The sequence below is a fragment of the Onychostruthus taczanowskii genome, unplaced genomic scaffold (assembly GCF_017590055.1).
Source record: "Onychostruthus taczanowskii isolate IOZ18803 unplaced genomic scaffold, ASM1759005v1 scaffold140, whole genome shotgun sequence".
NCBI classification, from domain to species: Eukaryota; Metazoa; Chordata; class Aves; order Passeriformes; family Passeridae; genus Onychostruthus; species Onychostruthus taczanowskii.
This window is the reverse complement of record NW_024498574.1, coordinates 645,939-664,148: the sequence shown is the minus strand read 5'-3', so window position 1 is coordinate 664,148 and position 18,210 is coordinate 645,939. Positions and strand designations below refer to the sequence as shown.

The window sequence follows — 18,210 nt, the reverse complement described above, 5'->3', positions numbered from 1 at the left end:
CCCTAGAAAAAGAAAAAGCTTGTCAGGAAAAGTTGTATTGAATTTCCATTCTGGGCCCAATCCTAACAAAACAGTTATAAATGTAGGCAAAAGAAAACAACTCAGTTTTAAGTAGGGCTACAAAAGAAAGATGATCCCAGAATGAATACTCCACCCTCATCTGAAAGCATTTCATTAATGGCACTGATACTGAAAGTAATGTTGATAAGTAGTCCAGAAATTTGAGAATATGTTCAAGATGCTCTTTGCTCACTGGACTATAAGCAGTTTTAAACTGCTTTCAGCTTGTGCCGCACTGCCCTTTACAGCTGAAGTCAATAATGTCTAACACCAGGTCTGGATACAGTAAAACAACATGTTCATTGCTATGCTACTTGTTAGACATTCTGAAGTTCTTAAAGTTCTCTATATATAAATATATATAAAACATATTGAAGCTCTATATAGCTTCAGTTATATAAAAGAACACCTGGTCTGTTTTGATTTAATAAAAATAATTTAATAATAATAATAATAGTTTTATTTAACTGAAGTCTCCTATTTAGAGATTAATAAAGAAAAAAAGCATTACAGGACCTTAAATTTGATCAGTGAAATGAACCAGAGCAGATTAATCAAATAGAAAAGCTATTGATTTTACTTTCTGTCTTGGAATGATTTATGATGATAGTCTCTTCCATGATGCTCTGCTTTATGCCCAAAAATGACTGCTGTACCTTTAAGGCCTGGGACTGGGTATGTGCAGGGCTGGGGAGGGGGAGCTTATGGGGGTTTTGGTGGGCAATTTCAAAGACTCCTTGCACACGTGTTCCATGGCTCTATGAGGTTTGGTTCTGCTTGGACAGCTTGGTTTTATTGGTGCAGGCAAAAAGCTTTTCCCTTCCCTGGCTTGAAGAAGCTGCAGTAGAGATCTTTCATCTGCCTTGAAGTGAACTCAACAGCTGCAGGTCTGAGAATGGAGTGAGACTGGCAGGAGCAGGGCTGCCCTGTCCCAGTTCCAAGCCTCAGGGAGCCAAGGAAGAGAAAGCACACCAAGAGGCTCCAGACCATTTTTTTTGCCTGCCATGACTGCTGTGGAGAGGATGTCAACACCAGAGAGCCATCAGGTTTTTGTCTCCTGCTGGAACTCCTCTGTGGAAGCTCCACTTCCCTCAGAATGAAAGCTGGTGCTACCTTGAACCGTGTATTGGGAAGAGGTATTTCTCCAATACTTCCCCCATTTTTCAGGCATTTTTGGGTTTTCATTCCTCTGTGAATGTGGGGCAGAATACGAGTTCTGATGGTTCAATGTTGTTTTTCTTCCTTGCATTGTAGGCATTTTGTTGTTAATAAACTCTTGGGTTTTTTTTTTTTTTTCACTTTCTTCTAGTATTAATTTTATACTGGTGTAGGGGCATTGTTGAAACTCTTTAGAGGAGACGACTCATTACAGTGTGTCCTCTCTTAAATTTGTCTTGGAAGTGAGACATCATCATAAATCCCATGGTCCTCACTGAATGAACTAACTGAGAATTAACCAAGCCTGACAGAGGCAGGCTTCATACAAACAGAAGTATACTACTTCAGTAAATGTAGGAGGCAGAAGTTACTCCTTTGCCTCCAAAGGTTACACAAAACCTTTGACCAGTCAAAAACCTTCACTGAAGCATGCACAAGCATGTGTTGAAAAATGTGTTTGAACAGAACAATTTGCTGCATCACAACTTCATGTGGAATTCAAAGTGGCAGATTGCCTTACAAAATCCATTAAATATGAAAAGCACACTTGAACATTACAGAGGAGTCCACACACCAAAGAATCAGTGTCTTTAAAGAATGAATGAATGCTCACTGTTCACATCCTATTAAATTCTAGCTTATTGCAAACAATACCAACCAAAATGCCCGTTAAAAAGCAATGGGATGTGACTGGAGTTCTGCCAAACCCATCAACTGGTTTCACTGGTTTCGCAATACAGAAAGGAAAAAATTGATTTTAGTCACTTCTACAGTATGACACCTACGTGTAAGGCTTCAGATCCCATTACATATTTTACAAGGAATAACTTCTCAAGAGAAACGTCAAAACTAAGAAGATTATTGGATGCTTTTACTCCACAAAATTTTCTGTCTTTAGCTTGCTTTCTGATCTGACAGCCTTCTGCACCATCTTCTCTTCTGACTATATACAAGATGAGTATAGAGAAAAATGACAAAAGACTTTGCCATTATTGGCTAGTATTAAAAAAAAAAAAAATAGAAACATGTCCTCTGTATTGTACAACATGCTTTATTTTCTTTATGTGGGTTTCACGCACTTTAAATCTGCACTGCATCAATAGAGGTATATGGTAGGTAGGTATCTATTATTTTTCACTTTACTACTGCTGTTATATATCAAATAAAAAAAAAAAGGAATCCTGAACCAAACCATATATCCACTTCACTAGACTGAAAGATTAAAACAAAGCAAATTCATAAAAAGAAAAAAAAAAAGGTTGCGTAAATGCATTTGGAATTATTTTAAAAGGAAATAGCTACCACATTATGGGTTAAAGCCTTTAAACAAAATCTGAGCTGTCTTCCTGCTACTATCAATGCTATCATAGCATACTGTCAGTGGCTTTACTAGGTTACCATCAACCATGTAACCAACAGTCATTTGAAGTGAGATCTTCAGTCTGAATTCAAGCTACTCAACTTCAAGTCATCAATGCTACAGAAATAAAGTGTGTTTATATATTGGCACATGTCCCAGATATTCTGTGCCCAGAACTTGCTTTGCATATTATGAACAAGTTTATAGAATTTGAAAACAAAACCAGAAAGACAGATTTTCTGTTCTCTTTCACCTCAGCTTCAGAGAATGAGCATCATCACTAAAATAGCAATGATGGCTTAGCAATCACATGAATTAAACACAAGGAGATCTGAGGCATAATTTTGTGCTCTGCACCAGTCTTTATGTATTATCCTTGCTTGTGAGAAGCCTACTGTTCTTTTAACAGACTAATTTGGAAAAGATGTTTGCTACTAACATCTTCAGAGAGCTGACATTAACATATGCATGAACCAAATCTTCCTCTATCCATATCCTCTCAAACCTGTTCCTTCTTTCCAGAATTCATCCAGTTCATTTTCTAACAGACTCCAGAGCCAGCAAGCATCATCCCTCTGGATCTGCTCCCACTGTGAGACATCCCTGGGGGAAACCCACAAACTACAGCAAGTAAACTCTTTGGAAACTCAAGACAAACCCCTTGTAGGCAGCAGAAATTCCAACTGCCACCAGTGATCTGTGGGTCAAGCCTGCATTTTGTTTCCAGCACCAGCATGCAGCAATACTCCTGCAGCAGGCTGAGCGGTCCTATCTGCTTGGCACTCATTTTTTGACAGCACGGCTATGCTCTCAGGGTTTCACACACCCAACACAGCTTCCAGTGGATGCCTTTTAGACAGGAGAACACACTGCAGCATGGAGGGAGGGCTTCTCTCCTTAATATTGTCTTTATCAGACCTCAGGATTTCTCTTTAGTGATTTTTAAATGACTGTTAGCTTTCCAAAGGAAGGTAACACTGAGATTATTTCCTGAAACCTTCTTGTCATTGACAGCTATGTAAACCACCTTTTTCCTATTGTGTTTCAATGCTCTGTCCATTACAGACTAAAAAGCGAAAAAGGCAAGGTCTCACCTGTAAAGTTCACACCACACATGAATCTTTCTATGGCCTCGTTAGCCCATCTGTATATTACATTTTTTCTGAGGCTAAATAATTTGATACCAGCATAAGCTGTGCCACCTGTTGGTTTCAGTATGACTGTGAAGCACTCATTTACTTCCCCTCTGCCAATTCTGCTAGTGGGTGTGCCCATACTTATATTAAAATGAAAAAATAAAAAAAAGAAACAAAACTCCCCACCTTGTGAGCCTCCAAAATTTCTGAAACCAGGGGCTGCACTTATTTTCAGTATGGCCCTATCTCAGATTCTTTTACAGGTCTTATTTTCTTGCAAAAGGAAATGATTACTCATTTTCTTTGGAAAGTCCCCTGTATCCCAGAGGTAGATAATTAAGTACAAATAAATGTGAAATGAAACAGCAAGTTCTAGCAAAAACTTTTGTTAAGTCCATTTTCTTTGACTACTTCACTAAAGATATGTATTTCACAAAAATACAAATTATGACACTTGCTTCCACTAAATACAGGCTTGAAGACATCAATAAGCTGTTTCTGCAGTGCTCATAAAAATTAAGTGAGTAATACTTAAAATTTCCATATTTTAAGCAATACGGAAATATTGCTTTAAAAAGTTAGAAATTAAAGTAATTCTCTTTTACGCATTATAGAAATAACTATTATTTTCCTAATTTTTCCTATGGCCTATTAATTCACCTGTTGAAGACAGAAGGACAGAGCTCAGAAAAGGACTTCAATTCAGCAGTGTTAATAGTGTTGAATTACTGACATGGTTCCAAACAGGACTAACCTCCCACACATGTATAGATAGGTCCTCATGGCTACAAATGAGGATAAGGACAAGCATAATACCTAAGAACAGGATTCAGGGGAGCAACTTCTGCTGAAAGAGACACACAAGACACAATGGGGAGGGACAGAGACTTCTGTCTAGAACTGGAAGGACATGAGTACTGGTGAGAGACTTCAAATCTCATTCCATCCAAAACACATGCACTACTAGCATCTACCCCAACTACGGTGAGCCTTCCAACAGCAAAGGAGCACAATCCAGGTCTATCACCTAATTAATCAGTAATTTTCTTTGAAAACATATTCTGTTCTTAAAACATCATACCAGGCATGTCAGCACTGACCTAACCCTCACAAGGGTCTGAAACAGAACAATGCTCACCCTTTTTCTCACGTTCTAATTCTTTGATGTAAACTGAAACATGCTAACAGGCTTCCCTTAACCTCTGAAAAGCCTATATATGACTTGTGTATAAAATAAACAAATTCCTTCCCTCACATGGGGGCCTGATACTGCCCAGATGCTCCCACTCCCCTCCCCACTTCTCAGTGGGGTGGGAAGAGAACAGGAAGAGCAAAACCAAGTAAAGTCAGGAATGAAGACAAAGACAGCTTACTAGGTGAATGAAAGAACCACCTCCCACCTTCTTATTCTGCTACTACAGTTGCATTGCTTGCTGAGCATGATGCTGGATTGCATGACATTTCCTTTGGTAACAGGGAAGTTTTGAGGCTGTGCAAGTGCCATTCAGGTGCAGCCAAAACACTGGTGTGTTATTAACAACTTTTTACCCACAAACAGAACACACAGCACCTATATTTTGGTACAAATATTCAGAAGGATGGTAGTAGCCATTAGTCTTAGCATTTGGTAACCCCAGACAAAACATCCTCACAGACTTCTCAGTGCTTCTGATCTGAAACACTTAAATCTCTCCACCTATACCACCAAGAATTCAGAGACTTCAAACAAATCCATTTAAACATTCTTGAAGGAACTCATATGCATTAAAAAGCAAGGCTACAGAAGACACTAAGCCAAACTGCTCCTTCCTACACTGACACCACTGTTTACATTTGTGCCAGTGTATTATTTCACTGAAGCACTACTCATGTCAACAGTCCAATGACTTGATCCAACAAAAGCAAAAGGCCAAACCATATAGTGCATATAGCTATAACTTTGTTAGCTTATTTCCACATCACCTTAATAGTTAACTAAACATTTGAAGAAATCTGTTAATGGCTGGATGCTTAATAGAACCTCTCCTCATCACAGAAGACCAGTAACATTAAAACTAAATGCACACATCTTTAAAAACTCTTGGAAGGCACTACAATCAAAATAAAAATAAGTAGAATTTTTATTATTGCCTTATCTTGGAAATGCCACTTTTAAAAAAAAAGGAAGAAAACCTAATAATTTTCTTTTGTATACATGTTCTAGCCAGAATCAACAGATAATTCATCTCATGTGTCAAAAAAATCCCAAGACAAGGTATTCTCAATTCTATTAATACTACATGGCTAACATCACTCTCTGTGGATTACCGTCCTGTTACTGGTTCATCAAAAATAGGACTACAAAAAAATGTTTCTAGTTTGCTTCTGCATTGCACAGCTACAGGTTTTTTACAGGAGTATGAAATGATCAAATGGGAGTTATAACACATTTTTATAGTTTTCAGAAACACAGGTTTTATGTAAGGGAAAATAAGAAAAAACAACCTAAAATCAAAAATAATATAGTAAGTACCAAAATAGTTTTCAAATAAATATAAATTTGCAGATACACTGTATGAATAAACAATGAGTTACTCCCTGCTTAGCTCCTAGGAGTCATTAGCATTAGTTAGAGCGCTATTGCTCATGGTAGATAACCTAAACAACAAAACTTGGAAATGGAAAATTTCATTCCTATTCTTTCTTATGACTAATTCTGTTGTTCTCCACTAGCTGAAATCTGAAATTCAATATGAGAAGAGTGAGTTTTATAAGTGTTAGCTATATAAACATTGCTGAAAAGGAACAAAGCAGTTGCCTCACGAAGAGATAAAACCATTCTCCCAAAACAAAAACTTACAGAAGTGTATTGTCAAAATGTAAATAAGAATTTTAAAAAATTGATAGAAATATCCCTGCTATCATGACATTATCCCTTTTATCTTGGTTTAACTGGCAGAATGGAGCAGGGAGTGAAAAACATAAAAAAGCACTGTCAGTTCTGGTTTCATGTGCCCTACTTCAACCATCCTTGCCTCCAAAGAAAACTCTCAAAAAGTAAGATATCTCTTGACAGACCTTGCTATATCTTTCAGAAATGTGATAAAATATAAGAACTTGTGCCAAGGAAATAAAAGCTCATCCTGTGAAACTTTAAAACAAGATCAGGGCATATCCTTAAGAGACGCAGGGGTGTTGCTGCTCTGGAAATCAGCTACTAGACTGAAAAATCAACTCTGGAGTGTTGCCATGTCAAGAACAGGAACATCACTTCCTGCTCCCTGCATAGGACTGGATATTGGGATTAGATGAACAACTTTACACAACAGATTAGGTTCTTAAAATCCAAACTAACTGGCTTCCCATTTGTTTGTATAACTTAAGCCAGTTCCAAGGATACCTTAGCTTAGGGCACAAGGGTAGTTATAATCTAAAGCTCCTATTTTTAACATCCACATATATAAAAAAAGAGGATTGTACTCCACTAAAAAGTAGCTAGTGTGATTTTTTTTCCCAGTATTTTGAATATTTATATACATGGTGCAAGATATTTATATACACAGTAATTTTATATTTAGAATTCTGTTTTCAGTGTAATGGCCATTTTTTTCCTCAGGTGATTTATTCATCCATCTATTCCAAAACATCTTTTCTTAATAAATACATTTTAGCAGTTAACTGAAAAGGGAAGTCTGTTATCAGGAAGAAAATAAACAGAAGTGTTTATAGATTACTCACAGTAGTTGTTTGTCAGTACCGAGCTGCTGGAAAACTACTTGATTTCAGCATGTTTCAGTTTCTGAAAGTACTTCCTCTATAACTCCCAGAGTAAAGAACTCTGAAGATATGGTAAAGTTACGGAAAAAGTCACTACATCCAAAGAATAGCTGTTTGTTTTGACTAATAAAGAAAAAGAGACCCTGCACTTCAAAGTGACCGTAAATAGGTATAGCATACTCCTTACATTGACAAAACACAGAGATTTCAGCGTGAGTTCAGCCATGTTTAATGCAGGATAATACTGTTCTTTCACAGGCAGCATCAAAGAGGAAATAAACAGAGCACAGGCAAATCCCACAGGATGTCCACACAATTGTTCCATATTCAGAAGATGGGAAGGAATCTAATGTGAAGCAATTTCAGTGATACTGCTGCTGAGTGACTAATAGTTCAAAATATCCAGTTTCCTACTGGCTCCAGTTGGAAGAGCAGCCAAGAAAACATTCTTACACATCAAGATGAGCGTGAGAATTTTGTTTTGTGAATTTAGGAGAGGAAATACAAGAAAAAACTTCACAGAAAACTAGTGTATTTTGAATCTGTATTGCTTGTCAGGGTAAGGGGGTGGTGGTGTTCAGCCTCTTCAACAGATGTCTTCAAATATTCGCCAGCAGAAGCACACAAAAAAAAAGGCTCTGGGAGTTAAATGACCTCCACTTAATGTACGAACTATATGGTTAGTGTCAGGAATAGTCTCTAATCCCTTCACAATCCATGAGGTGGGATCCATAGCAGAATGTCCTGCTGATCCTACTTTTGAGTTTGGTTGTCTGCCACCAGTGTAAGTATGATCTGGACTCCAACCCCAGCAGGCTCAGTTCCTGTTTCCCTACTGTTTAAGCCACATTCAATTACAGCCCCGCTACTGAGACTGGCCTCTATAGAGACACTTTCCACACCTCAGAGAGTATAATTTCATTTGGAAAGTATTACTACAAATAATTCTAATTAAATAGTTCAGCATTAAATCTCAGCCTTCTTAATAAAGTTTCTGAAATTAGTCATTGAAGTAAACAAAAAGAAGTTATGTGGTTTGTTCATTATAATTACTTTATAATTAAACTTCTTGGCAGTGACATTAGAGAGCAAGTAGGTGTTTTTAATCAGTTAAGATGTTAATTTAAAGATCTTAGTTCCACTTTGAACTCTCTCATGTATTGATTGCCTCATTTTTTTTTTGTCAATATGTGCACAGTGACATTAAGCGTTTCATAAATTAGCTTTTAGAGAGACTTTGGGAAAAAAAAGTCATGCAATGGCTCCCAAATCACTTTCAAAATCTCATATTGAAAACTTACTGATAAAGAAGTGAAAGAGAAAAATAGTGAAAAATGATCACAGGTAACCACTTGAACTAAATCTACTGAAGAAAAAGAAATCTTAATACAATGGCCATTTATGATACTACTAATTTAAAAAATAGTTATTGTGCTGAACCTTGTATGCATACAATCTGGTTTTAAAACCTAAACTCCTTCTGAGATTCTAGAGGAGCATTCATCACTCACAGCAGCTTTATTAACCATGAAATCAGCAAAACAGTAGTTTCTTTTTCAAATACCACGTTACCTTCTTTTTAACCCAAGAAGTACATAATGGGCAAAAAAAAGTTTTAAAAATTATCTCAGAATGCAGTCAACTGATCAACAGAGACTATCTGATCAATAGCAACTCTGGAACACTATGTACAGGTCCTAACATTTCTTTCATTAAAAAAGAAAGAAGAACAGGAGTGAGAATTTCAGTGCAGTGCTGTGATTGTAGCCAAACTGACCTGTTACTAGATAAAACTCTATACTGCATTAAAAATAAAGAATTTGGCATCATTAGATCTGAAGTCTAAGAAAATTTATGTTCTGCCATTAGAAAGTGCCTAACACCATATGCTTTAAAGGTTAATGAAAGAAAAATTTGACAGTTTGATGCATATTACAAGGAATACAGACAACACTTTTCAAAAGTGACAGACCTTGAGCCTGCACCCTTCAGCATAAGACGTTCTCTATATGTATTTAACGTCAGGTTGGAATCATGAACCTTATTGATTATAAGATATGAAATTATTTCGCCCAAAATTCACCATATCTCCATATTTTAATAAAATTTTAGGTTCATTAAATCAAAGAGCTCTTCATATCAATTTAAATTTACTGCGGAGTTTAAAGTGCAGATTCAACAACTGCACAAATCTACGCAGTCATATCAGATGACATGGCTAGGTATAATCTAAAATACACTTAATCCAAATTTTCAACAGTTCAGATGGCAGAGGTTTTGTTGCCTCATTCAGAGAGACAATATAGGTACCAATACTGTTTTTTAAGACAAAGCCCCCTAAAGGACCTCCAAATTGGCCAGTTAAAGACTGCACATTCTGAATCACCATTCACATTTGAAAATTTTACTCTGATTTAGAGGATGGAAATTAAAACTGTTGTTTGTAAACTGGAAGCAATCTCAGACAGTTTTATATACACACAAAAACGACCATAGCTATGTACTACAGTCGTTTTGAATACTTGAAAATCATGGCTCATAAATAGCTAAAGTCTAAATGCCTAATGAAATGGGAGTAACTCAGTAATAAAATAATTGTTTTCTGAAGAATTCCCTAATTTCACAGGCAATAGATTTTTTCCAGTGCCAGAAGTGCATCACAGAGGGAATGCAACAGTTAATCTATGAGACATAGCAAAATGAGACATAGCAAAATAATTTATGCCTAAGCTTTACCCTCGTACTACATTGGATAATGGTTCAAATATCTCATCTAAACTTGTCTCTGCTGCTGTAACAGTAAGAACAGCTACACAATCAGTAACTGGTGTACCAGCCAACAGCAGTACTTTTTAAGGCATCTTCCTATACCCCACAAACAGCACATTTCAAGGAACTCAGGCTGAATATTACCATACTGTCATAATTTGATGTACGAACACACTGCATTACCATCATCTTTTGAAAGATTTTCAGGAACAGACCTATATCTTTTCAGGCATAGGCCTATATATAGCAGTTACAAAGACACTGGAGACTTCATCTGACAGTTTTGTTTAATTATGGGGTTAAAAAGAAAACTATCTGCTTAAAGCATGGATACATCGTTTTTCTAATAAGTGGTTTCATTAACATTTTCAGTGATTCTGATCAATGTTTTTGAACTGCCCAAGCATCTGGCCAAATTCAAAAGGAGAAAGATGGCTCCAAATCCTAGATATTTTATGAAGGAGCTCAGTACTTTCAGATCTGCCAGGCTTCATCATTTACAGGGTTGCTTCCTTACCCCTGATGCTGTTTAGATTGTATTTTTTATCTTCACAATTGTTTCCCAAAGAAGACATGTAGCACTTTCATTGTACACTGAATTCAGACTATTTTTAAGATTCGCTTATCACAAAATGATGATACATTTTTTACATGAAAGTGCAATTGGAAAAGTTACTGTGCAAATGCATTTCAGTTGTTTGCAGCAGAGCTAGCTAAATGAGTGGCCAGTATTTATTACCAAACAAACCTGTCATAAATGCAACCCATTACATCAATATGGGAAACACCATGCTCCTTTTGACACTCATCTTTTTTTCTGCCTGCTAGGAATTCTAGTTATGATTTCATTGTGCTGAGGACAGACCAGTCTTTTCCATACACTTACCCTCTGACAGCATGAATAAGTCTCAGTGACGGATAGGCTGTTCGCACTTTCAATTTATTCTTAAGGATTAACGCATTAACCCACTCCACATGCTTCTCTCCACCTTTGACCATGAAAGCTGGGATCCAAAGGACACTGTCATTCAGCATGGATAGTCTATGCACAAATTTTTCTCTGTCACTCTCATTCCGAAAGCCTCCAAATGCTCTTTGTACAACTGATGGGTTCATGGTAATAAAATCAGATTTACTTCCCACATCGGCAGCATACTCCACCACAGGAGCTAGATTGCACCTGAAGAGGAAGAAATTAATGGAAAAATGAAAACAAATATGAAATATTAACTCAGAAAAACGTGTGCATGAAGTTAAAAAGGAACATGAAAGCCCAATTCAATGTAATGTGAGAAAAAAATGCCAGTAAAAAAGGTATGACAATACACAGTATTTTATTCAAGTTGGACAAGGATCAGACAAATGTTTAAAAACATTATGCATACAGAATGCTGTGACAAAAAAATACCCCTCTTTGGAAACCATATCATTATGCTCTAGAATGCATCAACATCTAAAGCAGCACTTGTGAATAATATATTTTTTTAAACCTATTACCTTTCATTATTTATCATCATGTTGCCAACAGTCTCACACAAAGAAAGCCATGCTAACAAAGTAAGACATGTTTTTTACAATTTAGTCCATGCATTTTTTTATTTTACTTTACATACAACCCAGTATTTATATATTCTTTACAAACTACCTTTACCCCATCTTTAGTGAGTTTTTGGTACTTTTGTTTTTGGTATAATCAATGCAGTTGGTAAGATGTTTAGAAATTTAGAATTTTTATTTGACTTAGAACTGTAATTTTTGACAAGAAGTATTAAACTTTCAGTTTTTCATTCATATGTCATTTTCAAACCTTCTTTAATTTTGCAGTAGCTTTGTGTCCTAGGGTGCGAAGGAAGTGTTTTTGGGAGGTTGTGGTCAAACCAATCAGTGCTTTGATTTGAATACTGGCACCTGGTTTGGCCACTGAAGGTATGGACCGCCTCTGAGAACACAGAAGATTAAAAGAGCAGAGAACTCCCAGGAACTCTCTCTGTCTTGGTCCTGGTCAGAAAAGGAGGTCAGAGCTCCCCTGCCCAGCCAGGGCTGGCTGGGGGAGGGGAAGCCACGCAGCCGGGTGAGATAGGCTGGAGCCTTAGGCAGAGGAGGGGGTTGAAGGTTCTGCAAGATGGAAGGGTGGAGGAGCCTTGAGAAGTATCGGGCCCCCCTACCCCTGGGAGAAAGATAGAGAAAGAGAGAGCCAGTGCCTGTGCTGCCTTGAAATTTGATATTGTGCTAGCAGCACGGCTGGCCAGAAAGAGAAGTGGGGGATGTGACACTGAGAACTGGCCTCCCTGGGAGGAGGCTTAAAATCCTTTTCTTCAATAATGGAAACCTTACAAATACTGATCCTCCTGAATCTGAATGAGGAGAGAGACTGATGAAGCAGGAGGAAATGGGCAAGTGTGATGAAAGTTGGTGCAAGTGAAAGATGTCCAAAGAGCTGAGAAGAATCCTAGGTAGGAGGAGATGGAGTGACCTTGGGCTGGACTCTATTCTTGAATGGCCATGGACAGACCTATGTTTTTCCTGTGACACAGAGCCTGCATTTAGGGGGAGGCAATGCCTTGGAGCCAAGAGAGTGCAGTGAAGCAGTGGCGTGAACAGAGACGGCTGAGGAGGGTGTGGTGATGCCCTCTGTCTTCAGTGAAGAGGAAGATCTCTGTTCATAAGGCCCCTCGGCCCCAGGGGGTAAATTTCGGGGGTAGTGGTGTCCCAAAGCTGAGAGAGACTTCTGCTTTTTTGTAACTGGGTGGAGCATCCTTAAATGGGGAACCCTAAAAGCAGTTCTGGTCCAGGTGCAGTGGTGAGAGCACTGGACATAGAGGGAAGAAGTCATGAGGGCAAATGTTCTCCGGGTGGTGCCTCGAGTGACATGGAAACCCAAGAGGTTTCAGCTGTGTTTCTGGGGGAAGCCTATGGTGCAAGGGAGGACTCCTCTCACCCTGATGGACTGAGAGTTGATTATTTGAGGGGTGGTGATGGACTGAAAGTTGATTATCTGAGAGATGGTGACTGGGTAGAAATCTAAGGTGTTATTTCATGCTGTGGAGGAAATAGTGGGGAGGAGGACAAATGTATTTAGAGGGTTTTCATTCTGAGTTCTGTGTCTGTTCCTTTTTAGATATTGTAGTTAATAAAGTTTTTCTTGCTTTATTCCTAAGTTGAAGCCTGCTTGGCTCTGTTCCTAGCAGCCACTAGGGAAAATATATTTTCATGGGGGCACTGGCATTGTGCCAGCGTCAAGCCATGACACTTTGTGCCTTTTTCCTAGGGTTGAAAATTTCTCATTATGCCATTGTTCAGCAGCTTTTTACCTCAATTACATAAATACATATGTAATCCCACATATGCACTGAATGCAGGTAACAAAATTCAGAAATTAGTTGTAACTTCAATGACTAGTATACTGTGACAGAAACAAATAATTTCCACAACAACCTCAATGAATTAGTCTGTAGCTGGTATGCCCCAAAAATGTACCCTGACACAACAATATTTTCATAACTGCTCTGTTTGAGGCAAAGGATGGTAAGAAGCAATCTTGGAATAGGCTCCTCCAAAACATCTGCACATTATCACACTCCTAACATAAAGAGTATTCCATTAATTCTGCAATTTTTTATCCACTACTTTCTTCTAATGCCACATGTCCAATGACATAAAAATAAGTCAGCATTACTTAACACCAACTGATTACTTAGTCCTGTCTGATAACACTAATTACCCAGAAAAAAAAAATCATTATGTAATTATCAGGTTAAGAAGTGGTCCTATGTTCTTCAGAAAGATGTTCTGAAGACTGTAAAGCAAATATATTCCTAGGAGATAAAGAAGTCCAGGTTTCTGATAACATGTGAGCAGATATAGGCTAAGGAACTAGATTTACATTCTTCATTATTTTTCTACTTCTATTCCACAAACCATCTGCATGCATTTCAGGTTGCTAAGAGTAGTATCTTACAGAAAATTGTAGTTAGGGCATAAGAAGAACTCCCACTGAATTTATGAATTTATTTAATACTGGCTTTGTACATTTCTTCTGAAAACCTTAATGCATGAACTTACAACCTGCCATTATTAAAAGTTTTTTAAAATCTAAAAAGAAATGTGATAAAATAATCAAACCAAGTACTTAAAACCAACCAACCAAATTGACTGAATTACTACTGCTTTTGAAAATACCTCTTTTAAGGGCAGATTGCACAACATGAGGAATTTGTATAGTGGGTTTGTTTTAGTAGTCACATATACACATGAGATGAAATCTATTACTGAAAAATGTAAGACAGATCTTGACATTGCAAATCCTGCTCTCTCTGAGTCCAACTTTGAGAAACAGACTGTGTAGGTACCAATATCATCATGTTTAAAAAGCTGCATACATTGTATATCATTACTGCTACACCAGTAACTCAAGTCTGTATTTTAGAAAGGTATACAGTGTAAGCAATATAAATTTGTAAGTTACTGCATATTCAGATTTTTCAAGTATAACTTCAGAAAATAATGAGCAATCCAAATACACTCAGTAACAATAGGAGTGCAATTCTTTACCACTCTTATAGTAAAATTTCGTGCTTATAACTAGTCTGAATCTATCTTCCTTCACTTCAAAGTTATTGCACCTTGTCCTGGTGCAACAGGCTGCGCTAAGTTATTCCTATATTTCTTATCTGTTTCACAGCTAATAAAATTGGCTATTGTGTATTTGTATATAGACCTGAGTGTATGCATATGGCTTTTACCTGTTTTGGAACTTTTATCTAAACCTCTAATACATCTTTATGCTATGCCATAGTTTCATACCGCTGGTGGAATTTTTAAGTTTATTTTGTTAGAGGAGTCAATGACCTCCCACAAATTCATATGATTCTTTCAAGAAAACTTCACATTCAGAGGCAAACACACATATATTAATCTTCTTTTAAGTGAAATGAAGAAGCCTATTAACTGAACAGCTTTTAAATAATCAAAGCAATATCCTTCCCTTGTTGTATTTTTTAATTCTAGCTAATTTGCCACAAGGCACAGATGCTAAATATAATCACAACAGGAATGTGGTAGTGAGGGTGTTTCTGCAATAAAAACATTAGATGCCTAGGGATTTATTCACCATAAATGGAATCATACTTTTTTTTGAGGTTTTTTAAGGAAGAATATATAGAAGATTGAAATTTACTCAATTTCCTCTTTCTTTTCTTTACACATGTCATATTATTAGTACCTGTAACATATGAATGCATATGTACAAACTTCTTGCAATATACCATCATTTTCCAATCATTCTAAAAACAACTGCAGTGTTGTCTTCATGTTAGCATGCAAGTAAGCAGGCTACAGGTGAAAGCTGAGCAAGACGAACTTGCTATGCTGCTGTTACTAAGAATAAAATAACAGTAATGAAGAGTCACATTGAGCACTGAAGACTGACTTAATTAAGCAAACAGCTAAACATTTCAGTATTGATAATATATCACATTATAAAAAGGTTTGTAAATCTTCTAATCTTCACCTGTGCAAGCTATTGACTGTTTCCAGACAAAAAGATGGAATGAGTATTCTCCCAGCAAAAATAATAATCTAAAATAATGGTTTTCATGGGTTCCTTTGCTATTTTTTTCCCATAAAAACTCAGTATCAGTATATTATTAGAAACAAAGAATCTCATGAGTATTTTTTTCAGTATAAAAACATTTAATCAGAAGCTCTAACTACTACTTTTCTCCCTTGCACAAAACTAGCAAATAAGTTATTATTTGTTCCCTTACTACTTCTAAGCACTATCTGTGGCAGAAGTATTTAGAAAATGGTCTAATGGGACAAAGATTGATACATTTTAGAGAGGGGGTTAGAAAAAGACCTAAGTGTAAGGGAAACATTCATAATTCATGTGATTGCTAGTATCATAGGCACTAATATCCATGGTACCTCAAATTAATGCTGCAGGTGCCTTTTCTTCCCATGACATCAGACTAGACCATAGACAAAACCTCTGCACAGCTACTTCAACAAGGTGGCTACTGTAAACTTAGTATTAAGCATCAATTATATTATTTAGGAAATTTCTCAACTTACAGAAGCACCTAACTTACACAAATACTATGCACAACCATAATACTAAAAGGCAAATATACCTATAAAATATTCCTAGTAAAAATACAGGTGTTCCCACACATGAGCTTTCAGTGTGGTAACAGAAGATTTTCAACTGAAAAATGCACTGCAATGCTATCACTAAAAAGAACTCTGGGATAAAAGGGAAAAATTAGGTAACATGTGAAATTATCATGTAGTATTGGAGCACACATAAAACAACTGAGATACTGAGACACGCAGACCAAAAAGTCTCAGTGATTGAAAACATGCTTCTTCCACAAACACCTGTAGCATGTATTAGTTACAGTAGGATAAGTTAAGAAAAAAATGTGGAGAAAAAAGCAGTTAATGGCTGGAGTTGTATGCCATGAGAAAAAAATGAAGAATGGAGTAGGTGCTCCTATACTACACGTTCACCAAACTAGGTGATCATCCCTGCGTTTGCTGTGCCATCTCTATGTCCCAAACATCCATAACATCATAGTCTTTTAGAAAGCAGAGCTTAACAAAGAAAATAATGCAATCAAAATCATAAAAAATATGCTCAAATGAGAAGTCAGTTATTCTTCAGAGATTCAGATCAACTAGCGTTTTCATTAGTAAGTATACAGATCATGTATATGAATACAAAGGTCCAGCCACAATATTCATAGACTATATTTCAAGTTAATTTTAAATAAAAGCCTAATTTCCTTGAGTAAAATGGTTATCATTTCCATTTTATCTGACATTGAGAACCAAAAGAATACATTATGTGCAGTAGAATAATGCAAGAAATGGCCATGAATCTGTACACTTCTTAATCCTCTAACAATTTGTGGACTTGAGGATTACAAGTTGAAATAAGTACTTTAAAACACTATAAAGTCATGGGAAAGAAGTGCTTTATACTGATGCTTTGTTTAATTAATATCTTCTCTTTGTAGGTGTAAGCCAAAAATATCAGTTACACAGTAATAAACGCATACATTCTGAGTAGACAAAAAACGAAAATCAGATTGTTGCTGGCAGATATATTAAACCTTTCTGAAACATAAGGCATTACAGTAGATTAGTGTCAATAACATACACTCCTTCCTGAGTAGACTGCAAGGTTTCATATCCAGATTCATATCCAAAATTTTGTAAGAATCAAAATAGTAATCTTGAGTTCAATGGTTCATGCCATTTTTAGGAAATAATTGGAAGTGAAAGAAAAATTTAAGGCTCGAGCAAGCAGGAGAGGAAAAAATGAGTTCAAGACTGAAGACCTCACAGCTAGACTGCATTCAATCTACAAGCAAGAAGCACACTGCCCTAATACTTGTGTGCATATAGCACATCTTCTCACCCGGTTCTCCAAATAAAAGTGTGCAGCAGTGCTGTGGTAACTTTCACACATGCCCAAAAAATAGGAATTTACAAAAAAAAAAACCCAAGCACCAACTTCCTATTTCTCCCAACAAATGCAATTATTAGTGAAGAGTATGGATTCTCACATGTTCTGCATACTTCTTTGGCTACTGAAAAAAACTGAAGTTGCTTCAAATTAACCATAGGAATCTGAAGTAATAGTGAATCCCCTAACATACCCACTTCATCTCAGTTATTATCCATGGTACGACAGAGGATGTTTCATGAGAACTGCAAGGCTAGAGGCTCAGGTACAGCACTACAGAGTCTATTTACATACAACAATCATGAGGGGTTTTTAGTATGTGCCATGTAAAATTTTGACTTGATACACCCTTTCACAACACAAGTTCACAAAAATACTGAATTTATAACTTCAGTATGAAGATGGTTTTTGTAACACCAACTGTTAAAAAACTTCATTAATTCCTGTTGCCCAGATTAGAACTTATATTGGTAATCAACAAATTCTTTCTTCCCAGCATC

The 18,210-nt window shown here is 36.8% G+C and overlaps 1 protein-coding gene across 3 annotated transcripts in view; it reads right to left on the bottom strand.

Annotated features, from left to right (window-relative positions):
* ST8SIA4 (ST8 alpha-N-acetyl-neuraminide alpha-2,8-sialyltransferase 4) overlaps positions 1-18,210 on the bottom strand; it is a 71,242-nt gene that overhangs the window by 23,588 nt on the left and 29,444 nt on the right. For all 3 annotated transcript variants that reach the window (XR_005952165.1, XM_041398127.1, XM_041398128.1), the window contains exon 4: positions 11,126-11,419. Coding sequence is in view for 2 of the 3 variants with exons in the window: in XM_041398127.1 (XP_041254061.1) it covers positions 11,126-11,419 (294 nt within the window). In the remaining variant the exon portion in view is untranslated. The remainder of the gene's footprint in view (positions 1-11,125; positions 11,420-18,210) is intronic.